The sequence below is a fragment of the Chiroxiphia lanceolata genome, chromosome 3, assembly GCF_009829145.1.
Source record: "Chiroxiphia lanceolata isolate bChiLan1 chromosome 3, bChiLan1.pri, whole genome shotgun sequence".
NCBI lineage: Eukaryota > Metazoa > Chordata > Aves > Passeriformes > Pipridae > Chiroxiphia > Chiroxiphia lanceolata.
The window spans coordinates 12,319,095-12,330,476 of NC_045639.1; the positions used below are offsets into that span (position 1 = coordinate 12,319,095).

At 40.4% G+C, this 11,382-nt stretch overlaps 1 protein-coding gene across 4 annotated transcripts; it reads left to right on the plus strand.

Annotated features, from left to right (window-relative positions):
- Window positions 1–504: 504 nt before the first annotated feature.
- ETAA1 (ETAA1 activator of ATR kinase) lies at window positions 505–9,864 on the plus strand. Of its 4 annotated transcripts, XM_032684242.1 has the most exons (7): window positions 505–718; window positions 2,234–2,371; window positions 2,649–2,725; window positions 4,291–4,409; window positions 4,715–6,458; window positions 6,678–6,789; window positions 8,602–9,864. In XM_032684242.1, the coding sequence occupies exons 1-7, from the start codon at window positions 529–531 to the stop codon at window positions 8,715–8,717; spliced, it is 2,496 nt and encodes an 831-aa protein (XP_032540133.1). In that variant the 5' UTR covers window positions 505–528; the 3' UTR covers window positions 8,718–9,864. The 4 variants fall into 4 exon arrangements, with proteins under 4 accessions (XP_032540133.1, XP_032540132.1, XP_032540134.1 ...); XM_032684241.1 differs by having other exon boundaries at window positions 4,715–6,789; XM_032684243.1 differs by lacking the exon at window positions 6,678–6,789.
- Window positions 9,865–11,382: the final 1,518 nt, after the last annotated feature.

Genomic DNA, 11,382 nt, shown 5'->3' on the forward strand with positions numbered 1-11,382 from the left:
TGTTGTGGGCCAAAGTGTTGGCCTTGTTGAACTTCACGCCACTGGCCTCAGCTCATCGATCCACCCTGGCCAGACAGAGCCTTCCTGTCCTCCAGTAGATCCACAGTCCCATCCAACTGGGTGTCCTCCGTGAATCTGCTAATGGCAAAATGGCAAAATTTGCCAATGGCAAAACTCAGGGCACCTCAGGACAAGCCGATGGCCAAGGCCCACGGGAGAGCACACCTCACCCCTAATGCCACGGCGGACTGAGCTTTTATTTCCCCGGGCTATGATAGTGAATGATGTGCCCCAGTCCCCGGGCGGGGGGACCCGCGCACTCCTCACGGCGGGCGGGGGTGCGGGGCCGCGGGGCCGCAGTTCTCCTCCGCGTCCGGCTCCCCGCCCCCCCGCTACGCGGAGCCAATGGGCACTCGAGGCGGCGCGACGGCGGCCAATCAGCGGCAGCGGCGGGGCTGCCCGGGAAAATGGCGGCGGTGCTGGCGGCGGCAGTGGCGGGAGGGACGCGGCGCCGCCGCAGCGAGCGCCATGCCCGGTAGCCGGCGCAGGGGGCTCTGCCTCAGGCCCGCCGCCGCCCTGAGGAGGCGCAGCGGCGGCGGCGGCGGCGAGGAGCAGCTCAGTCGGCGGCGGGCGGAGGAGGAAGAAGAAGAGGTGGCGGAGGGCGGTGCGGGCCGAGGCCTGCCCGCGGCGGAGGCGGCGTGCGCGCCCCGCGCTACAGGTACGGCGGGAGCCGCCCCTGCGGGCCCCGGCGCTGCCCGCTGGCCCTGGGGGCGCGGCCGAGCCGTGAGGAGGGGCCGGCGCGATGTGAAACCCCCGTTCCTCCTCCGCCATTGTGCCCTGGGAAGGGGCTGTTCTTGTCAAGAGCTGTGTGCCCTGGGGCCAAGAAGGCCCTTGGTGCCCTGGGGTGCACTGGGAAGAGCGCTATCAGCAGGTCGAGGGGGATGATCCTACACCTTTATTCAGCCCTGGTGAGGCACATCTGGAGTGCGGTGTCCAGTTCTGGGCTCCTCAGGACAGGAGAGATCTGTAGCTCCTGGAGCAGGTCCAGCAGAAGGGGCACCAAGTTGGTCAAAGGTCTGGAGCATCTCTCTCATGAGGGAGTTGGGCCTGTTCAGCCTCAAACGAAACCGCTGAAAAAGGATCTCATTAATATGTATAAATATCTAAACCAGGGGTGTCAAGAGGATGGTCCAGGCTCTGCTTGGTGGTCACAAGCAGTAGGACAAGAGCCAACAGGCAGAAACTGATGCACAGGAAGTTCCACCTGAATATGAAGAAAAACTTCACTGTGTGGTGACTGAGCACTGGACAGGTTTCCCAGAGAGGTTGCGGAGTCTCCCACACTGGAGATACTCCAGAACTATCTGGATGCAATTCTGTGCAATGTGCTCTGGGATAGCCCTGCTTGAGCAGAGAGGTTGGACCAGGTGACCTACTGTGGTCCCTTCCAGCCTGTCCCGTTCTATGATTCTGTGATTCCCATGGCACTGAGACACTAAGAAGTGTTGATCCACTCTAGGAGAGGATAAAACCTGGCCACGCTGGGCACTTCAGTGCAAAACATCTCCTAAGACACTTCTTGCATAGTAATCGCATCTTTTAAATTATTTCTGTAGGCTTTCACATCTGTAACACCATTTCTAAAGGGCAGGGGTGACCAGCTGAGTTTCACATAGTGTGTTCAGTTCACTTACTGATCAGAGGCAACTGCAAGCAGGTTTTGAATAGCTATATTGCTGCTTCTAACAGTCCTAGCTGGAAAGGCCCAGGGGAGGAAGTGTAGATGAAGGTAGCTTATGACCCAGAGCAGTTTGGAGGCCCATTAAAGTTGTAGCTCAGATCAATCTGGCTGAAAGATCCAAAGCAAGCAAGAATATAAAATATTTTTTTCATGTAGGTATACATAGTTTTTTCTTTTAATGTAAACTGAAGTCAGTATTCTCTCAAGCAGAAGGATTGACAGTTCCCATCCTTACCATCAGATGCTGAGTGTGTAGCTGTCAGGATCATGTTATATCTGTGATGATGTAACTGGCAAAGCTGAGAGTCCTATTCTACATTAAATGTCTAGGTGTGAACAATATTCCTGTTGTAAGTAAATAGTGCTGATGAGTGTAAACTTTATTTTTATTCTTGAATTTCCTAAAGGATCTTCTTATACCTTAACCTGTTCTAAGTGATTTGGGCCTTCATTTTTTGTTTTTTAATAAGTATTTTCTTTCTGTTTACACAGAGTCATGTTTACATAAAACTCCAAAGAGGTCCTTGAGTAGGAAATCCCGAATACCTACTTTCAGCTCTCCTGTTAATGACACTGATACACAGCAAGAAATCTTTTGGGATTCTCATTCACCAATTGCACACAGACTAGGTAAGATCAGAATCCAGGCTTCAGGACACCTGTTTGAGGCATGCAGTGTGAGTGTACTAAAAGTTACCAAAGATTTCTTGGAGAAAGGCCCCTTCCTCTTATAATGGCTAAGTTGTTTGGTTTTATTTTTATTAAAAACCCATAAATTCTTCAATATAGTACTGAATCAATCTCTGATTTTAACGCATAGATTTGAATAGAGATGTACTGCACTTCATAAATTGAATTGGTTTGCAATTTTTGAGAAGTTTGTTTGCTTGTTTGTTTGTTTTCATAGGCAGTGGAAAAACCAAACAGTCCACCAGTGGGTGCGCAGTAGAAATTTCGGAAATTGTTAATCGTATTGCTCCTCAGGTAATAGTTACTTTCTTAACCAATTCTCTGCATATGCAGTAATCAAACAGAACAGTGCTTCAGCCTAAGCCTCACTTTTAGTTACAGTAGTTTCATTGGAAGAGTTGGGTGTGTAGAAAATTAGTAGCGTGTTCGTAAAACTGGATTGAATTAGAATTGTAAGCGTAGCATTGACTGGTTGCTCTGTGAGTCACAGATACTGTAAAAAAAGAGGCATTAAGAAAGTGGACTTGCAGCAACTCCATTTTAGAAAGGTTTACTGTCAGAATGCAAGTTATTGCCCCTGGTTCCCTGGTTTTAGGAATACTGTTGTGTTTATTTATCCTTAATCACTCATCTGTTCAAAGGTAAGAGTTTTTCACATTCTGGATTTACTTGACAGTTGTTTTTAAGCATTTTGAATGGTCCTGATTGACTGCTGAAGTACAAAAACAGGATTGGGATGAGAGAGATACTCTACAATAATATAAACAGAGTAACCTTGCTTTGATACTCTAAATAATTTGCCTTTTTACCCTAAGATCCCTGCCCTTTCCCTTTCGCCCTGAACGTGATGTCCACAGCCTAGAAAGTGAAAATAAAAGTGTTTTCTTATTGTTGCATTTTAAGTGCAAGAAGAGAACATGTAATTCCTAAAACAGATGTGTAGTATTTAGCTTGCAAAACATGACTGCTTATTTGACAGGCCTATTTAAATTGTATTCACTGTTTGGCATATTTGCGAGAAATTATACTTAAGAATTGGAAAACCATTGGTAAGGGATGCCACTGCCTTCCCTGTAAATGGGCCACAGCCCTACCATAAATGTAAATAATATCAGGGTTTACAACTATCTGCTGCTCATGTTCTTTTTTTCTTAAACAAAAATAAATTTTAAAAATTAATTTTACAAAGAATAAGAAAACCTACCCCAAACTACCCTAGTAGTTAGTAAAGTTCAAATTTATTTTTCTGGCTTGCATGCAGTAATTTCCCACATCCTATTGCTCTGCTACTATAGACAATTTATCAGTGCACTGTTATATCTCTTAGACTTCAGAATTTAAATTCGAGCCTGAACTTTGAAGTTCTAAAACAACTTTGTTTAGTTTCTAAATGTCACTTACTTCAGTTTAAAGGCTTTTTGTGTAAATGAGTTGTAATGGAAGAAGTCATAATTTTTTTTCTGGTAGCATACAGAATGTGATTTCTTTTAAGTTCTCTAATCTGTTAATGCTGCTTTAAGTGGATAAAGTCAGTGCCTCTCGGGCAGCTCCTTAGTTTTATATACTGAAGTAAACTATATCACAGCTTGTAACGTGAATACTGCAGAATATGTGTAAGCCTGATGTAAATAGAGTATTAGATTTAAGCACCAAAGTAAAATTCATTTATTTTAATTGAAGTTCCTGTTTTTAAACAATATAATTGAAGTTTAATCTCACTTAATTTAGCTCCTATCTGAGGCTTTCAACAGGTTTCATATGTTTACTTGGTTTAGCAACTTTAACTCACGCAAAGTATGTGTCTAGTCCAATCTTTATCTGACATCACATTTCTAAGCATTATAAATCTAATCATTCAGGATGAAAAATCAGCCTGTAGTGAAGGCTCCATTTTAGGAACATGGATTGGTGAGGATGCTATTCCCTATACACCTGCAGTAGTAAAAGTGCGATCTAGGACAAAGTTATGTTGTACAAGGTGAGTTACAGTTTCTTCTTGCCCATCATAGCTGGGCTTTCATGAAAAAAGATTTGTGGTCTTTTATATATAGTGAACCATGTAATTGTACATTAGCATATAGAATGCTTTGGGCTTGTTATCTCTTCTTAATGGGGTATTTCTATCAAAATGATTGCATGTTGACTGCACATTGTGGGATTCGGTCATCTTCTCTGTAGTTGTTAAACTAAAGATTGAACAGCTCACATGGTCATGTTATTGAGCTTGGCTAAACTCTCTCAGTAGCTTTGACTTTCTATTCTGTATTTTTTTTTTTAATCCAGGGATCTTAAGATAACAATTCCTGAAGAGGAACTCATGAAATTGGCTAAGGAATTTGATAGAAACCTAGTAGAGCTAGATGCTGTTCAGGAACAGGAGAGGCTTGGTCACAACTTCGTCCAGAGCACCTCAGAGCCTTTGAATAATTCTAAAGATGAAGTAAACATGAAGAACGAGATACCACTCCTTGGTGAAGGTTCTGAAACAGATACTGCTCAGTCCCTGAAACCAGTTGGACAGAGCACAGGCATTCCTGCTGCAGGGCCCTGTTGGTCCAGCAGTCAAAAGTCTGTAGACCTTGAGTCTGAAATAGCCCTTCATGCTCTTTTTGACTGTTCTACCCAGAAGTGTAGTGGGCAGCTGAGCCAAGGACTGTCAGATATTTCTTTAAATAACAGTTTTCATAAAAATAAAAGTACCTTGGAGGAGGAGCAGCTTCCTGAGGAAACTGAAGACGTGCAACGTGGTAATTCAGAGGCACAACAAAAAGATGCAGCGGGGAGCGTGAACCAGACGGTACCAAAACCTGATATGACAAAAAAAAATCCTCCTTCTTTGAAGACACAACTGGTGGCCTCCACTAAGCTGGCTGGAGTAGTTAATGATGACTTTGATGACTGGGATACAGATTTTTTGGCAGATGACTCTTTTATGATGCAAATAACTCAAAATCCTGAATTGATAAGTACTGAAGAACCACCACCAATTCCTGCAAATCCACCTGGCTATGGTTTCAGTGATGCTAGCAGAACAAAGCAAAGAAGTAGTGGCAATTTGGTAACTTGTTTGGGGAGTGTAAACAAATCTAACAGCTTGCAGTATTCACCTTTGAAACATTCTAGTAAAAACATAGAAAATGTTGTAAAATCTCTGTCTTTACAAAAGCCATGTAAGACAGAAAACTCAGAGACCACAGCCTTGCATGGCAAATGTGATGTTAAGCCAGATAAAATAAATTCCATTTGGAAAAGTGCTCGAAACAGCGATTTGAACTGTATTTCTGTTCCAGTGCAATCTGAAGTGAAGAATGGAAATGAAACTACTCAGCCTAAAAGTGACCCTCTTTTTCCTTCTAGATCTAATCCTCATAGACAACGGACAGAAAAACCTGGGAATACCACCCATGCTATTTCCTGTCAATCATCCAGTGTTTCTACCAATATGAAACCTAATGATCTAACTAAAGTGTTTGAAATACCAAAGAAATGTCCTGTGCCATTTCACGAATGGAATGAACCAAAATTCTCTGATGAGATATTAGATATGTTTTGTGGATCCGATAGTCTTTGGGATGCTAACTTTGAGGATGATGAATTGTTGTATCAGGTGTGTGATGATATAGAAAAGCAGACTCAGAGCCAAGATGTTAAACAAGGAAATGAAAGAACTAAAACTATACAAGGAGCAAGTAGTAATTCCAGATCAAATGCTGATAAGAGTTTCCTAGCCTCTAGACAAGGACATTGCCTCTTGGCACAAAAAACAAATGCAAAACAGGAGGCTCTCTCTCTGAATGATTCCTGTAGGAATTCATCAAGGGTTATACATGGGCTGGCCACAACAGGTCATGCAGTGAACTGTAAGAGCATCTCAAGTCCTCGAACTGTGATCTCAGATCCTTCTACAGCAGGCAAATACACACTGACTAAAAACTGTCATCAGGATGCCTCTGAAGATACTACAAAGACTGTTTTGGGGAAATGGTACAGGTCAAATTCTGTGCCAGCAGGAGACACTGCTTCTGAAGTAAGTCCTGTTGATGCAGTAAACATTTTTAGCAACAAAACATTAGACAGCCCAGATCTCTTGTATAGTAGAGGAAAGATACCAAGTAGCACTTCTAGTAACAAAACATCACTCTTACCTTCAAAGTTTAAGTTCCGAAAGATTAACAATTCTAAGGGTGGTCTTCATGTAGGGTGTGAAAATTCAGGGAATCATTCTGGCATTGGAATTGCTCTGCAGGGTTTGGAAGGAACCAAGAATCAGGTGAACATGACTTTGCACAGCAAGCTTGACAATAAGAAATCACCTTTCAAGAGGCACTTTTCAGAGTCTTTTGCTCAGCCTTCATCAGGTATTTGTCTTTATTGTATCACTCTCAGACTGTTACTGTTTGTTTCCTTACTGTAGTCAGAATGTCAGAGAGATTTGTACTTTGTCGCAACTTACAACAGGCTTCAATATTCATCCATTCTTGTAGGTGTTAGCAAATGCTCTAGTGAGAATTTGGAGGTTATTTTCTCCAAAACAAAATTGTCCTGATGCATATCTTGAATCCCTGCCCATTTTCATTCCACTTCCCTAAATACTTCACACCCTCTCTCCTCAGATTCAGTAAGCTCAAGTGCAGCCTGATGCAGTACTAAGCATACCGTGTTCTTAAATTGTTATTTAAAAATACTGTTATTTTGATATATAGTAAAACCCCAGTTAATGGTGGGGCAAGGAGAGAAGGCACCAGGTGATTTGAAAAGCCAGGGGTTTTTTATATTATTGTACACCTGGAATTTGGAACCTCAAATCACTTGGCGCTTTTTGAACCTCAGCCTGTATCGTTGTTTGCTCTCTGGCTGAAATTGCCCATGAAATATTCTTGTCTTACGAGTCTAAACACTAACATTTCCTTTTCATCCAGAGGGGAGATCAGGCACTACTTCATCATCAAGTGACAGTCAGGAATATTCCATGCACTGGGCTTACTTGCTAGGGAAATGTAGAACTGATCAAGTTCTGGTCAGTCTTTGTTTTCACTTGCTCTCACAGCTTGGCAAAGTTTTAATCAGTGTTAATTTTGATAAAACACACCTTTTAGAGTGTCCTATATCAACCCCCATTTTCAGGAACCACTTTTACAAAAACAACAGAACAATTAATTCCTGTAAACTATCAGCCAGTTTTATCAAAGAATCAGTGTTTTATTTGTGTTTTTTCCCCAGCAAAGAAGCAGATAAATAGAAAGTAGCAATTTTGGATGTTAAGGGGAAGGGAAGGAGGGAGATAACTAGTTATTCTGTGGAGTGTTCTAGAGAATAAAGGAATAAAAATAGTAGCATAGATTTTCTTTACAGATAAACAACAACTGTCCTCATCTTAAATTTTGAGTGAGTTTTTTGTAACAAAAAGATGGATGTTACGTGATCCTTTCAAAAACTGATGTTTAATTTTTCGCAGACACCTTTTTTGTGAGAAACAAAGAGACTCTGTGTTTTATTTATCTGGTTTGAACACTTATTAAAAATACATTAATTGGAAATTGGTGAATAAAAATGGTAAAATTATTGATATATGCAGGGAGGGTTCCTGTTGGTTCCAGTGAGGTCAGGATTTTATAGCATGGGAATTTATAGTTCTGTAACACAACATGTAGAATGCTATGCTCAGCTATCATGTTCTTGTCTCTTTTGCCAATTTTTATTGCTACTTTTGACCTTTTTTCAACCTTCCTTGTTTTATTTGTGTGACACCTGTACTGTATCTGACCCCTGTGTCTCTACCATCTCCATGCCCATATCTCTGCCTAACTCACTAAATTGTAGAGCCCTTTTCACTCTGATAGCCTTAATTTTCTTAACCCATCACCATCTCCTATGTTGACTCCTGATGTCATAAGGTTCACTTGAAGGGCAGCCAAGTAAAATTTCCTTGAAGCAAATGTCTGCATCCCAGTGTTTTCATTGGGAGGTAGTAATCAGTAGCACTACAAAGGTCATGCATTTTATCCCCCTTCCTGCCTTGGGGACAGGATAGATGAGCCATTTTTAACGTGGGTGCCCAGAATGTCAGAATAGTGTGCTCCTGCCATAGATCTTCAAACACTGAAAATAGATAAGTTAAAATACATATTGAACAAACCTGAAGGCTCCTAATACATGTTTTTTATTTACAGTGTCTGTGGTGGAACAGAAAAATAGAAAATGCTCTCAAGAAGAGATTGAAAGAAAAAAACAAGAAGCTCTTGCAAGAAGAAAATCCAGAACACAGGCATTCTTTAAAGATGCTTGAATTTGTAGTTTATTTTTTCTGTGGAGTAAGTTTGTAGGAGGGGAATACTGTAATGCTGGAAGACACTTTTAAAACTCCATTCACATCTATTGATGGCAAGTTTTTTTCTGTTTCTCAATGTAAAAAAATCTGGACCTGAACCATAACTAATACTCTAGTGGTATTTAGTCTTAATTAAAAGCTCTAAGTTGTGAATGTGTAGTCCCAAACTATCTTCAGCAAGATGAAGATAATGTTGAGTTCATGTACTGTTACATGTTGAAATTGCATAGTCTGAAAATCATGAGAGCATTGGTATACACACATAATGAAGGTGTCAAAAACAGACTGTATATTTTGGCTGTGTTATTGCAAGTACTCTAATCTTTAAGAAGACCCTCAAGTACACACAGACTAGGAAATACAAAATGAAGTTTGCTCTCAGGTAGAAGACAATTTTTAAGTTTTGGTTGAAATAAAGTACAATCTAGGAAACATCCAACAATTGGAAAACTAATGGAAATGAACAGGCTTTGGAAAGCTCAGTTACCTGAGGTAAGAAATGTACACAGAGAAGGAAAAATTTAATATAAAAGTTTCATAAGGTGAAAAAGCATCCTGCAAAGGACATGTTGTATTTTTTTAAGTTCCTTTCATGAAGAGTTGGAAATACCCTGGCAAAATTGGAACACCCTTTTCTAAACACGCATCACCGAGCTAATTAAAAAGGGTAGCCTGTGTCATTTTACCAAACCATGAGCAATATATAATAAATCAGGTGAGGTCTCAACAACTATGCATCGGTTGAGCCTTATGGGTTGTACATATTTTCAGACTAAAGGCTGTTGAAACATAAAAATGCAATGTCATGTCAGCTTAACAGGGGCTGATAGAATTTTTGATGTGATAGATGGGTGTAGAGATCAAACTGCAAAAACTGCCTCTGGGTAAGCTGCAAGATATTTTTCAACTGAGAAATGCTTATATGTAAACATGTGACACTATGAAAAGTGACTGTAATTTTTCTTTGTAAATAAATAACTATAAAATGTACCAAAGGTTGGAGAAAGCTTTTGGTTTCTGTAGTATGTGCCATTTTTGTAACTCTTGAAAACGTAAGTATTGTATATTTGTAAGTCATCATTAAACTTTTTTTTTTTACATTTTTCTAATCTGTTTTGGAAAATACTATACTACAGAAACTGGTAAAAGGGAGTGAAATGGGAATGCCATATGAACTTTATCTGAATGTCCTCATTTGGTAATTTCCTTAATTATTCCATGCCCCAATTTTCTACTTACACTGGTGACAAAGTGCTTCCTTTAATTTATTTAAATTAAAACTCCTTTCTGGAGGAACTAGTTCAACACACAACTGTCTAGTGTGCAGTCCATATGACAAATAAATGTAAACTCCAGATAGAGGCCATTGCAAAAATTTTATCCTGAAGATGTAGTTTGCTCTGTGTAACTGAGGGATATGCTTGTCTTTGTGGTGTTCTAGGAGAATTTGAACTATCAGGTAACTTGCCAGATGCACTATTAGCCAAGAAAATTGCAATAAGAAGAGGCTTCTACTATCAGTATTAAATATGAGAGTTATAAAACTGTCTTTTAAGGTACTGATGCACAAGAATGTCAAATGTTATTGAGAAAGATAAAAATGAGGCTTTTGCTAGGACAGTGTTCATCTTAGCAACCCTTCCCTCCCCAGGATATTTCTCTAGAAATAATTCTATAAAGAAATCAGGGTAATTTTAGTTTTCAAGGGTAATTTTGTTAATTATACTTATGACTGGAGAAGATGAGCTAAGTAGAAAGGAAGGAACTGTTGTAGGTGTTGGAGAGTCTTTTTTTAGCAAGATAGTTCAATATATAACAAGGGGAATTATCTTTCCATAAGGGGTATGGAAAGGACCCTTTGCAAATTTTCCAACTGGAGAAAGACACAAACTCCATTTTAAGCAATTACTGTCACTTCTTACTAACCCACATACTTCCTCTGTGCTGCTTAACCATATTTAAAGAATCTCTTAGCTGATCAGTGTGAAACACATCGTTTTTGTCAGTGAGGCAAATGCATCCGTTGCCCTTCCTTATTAATCTAATCGTGGCAGAGGGACTTTGTTTTTTATTTTACTTTTTATAAGTACCTATTTTTAACATAGGTATTAAACTTCAAAGGCCTGTAATTTGGTTTTTATTAAATGTTACTTTCCAAATAAAATCACAAGTTCTTGGGAGCATGGTGTCTTACCTCATGGTGAGACAAACCACCAAGATATTTTTGGTCACAGCCTGGCTATTCCCAAATGCCCTAGCATACCATCTCTCAGTTAACAAACTGAATAGAATCACTTCTTTTTGTGACTTGACTCGCTCCCTCCCCTCACCGCTGAGAAAGGAAGTTGAGCAGCAGCTTCACCATCCTACAGATTTTACAGGTTATACTCAGCAGCCCTGGTGCTTCCCGGTGAGTTCCTGATGACCCACTGATAATGCCTCAATCATGCAGTCTTTTGTCTGACTGCTTGCAGTAGACAACAGATCTTCATTAGGAAAGAATCTACATAATTTTAATTAATTAATACACGTGTACGCTTAAGAAGTTTAGTATTTCAATAGCTGACATTTCATATGAAGCCACATCTTCCTCCAGGCAAAAAAGACCTGTCCAAATAGTAAC

Excerpts from the sequence above, each read along its gene's own strand:
- ETAA1 (XM_032684241.1), top strand. The coding sequence starts at position 529 with ATGCCCGGTAGCCGGCGCAGGGGGCTCTGCCTCAGGCCCGCCGCCGCC. Across the intron at positions 719-2,233 it reads GTGCGCGCCCCGCGCTACAG|AGTCATGTTTACATAAAACT; the intron begins GTACGGCGGGAG and ends CTGTTTACACAG. Across the intron at positions 2,726-4,290 it reads TTAATCGTATTGCTCCTCAG|GATGAAAAATCAGCCTGTAG; the intron begins GTAATAGTTACT and ends CTAATCATTCAG.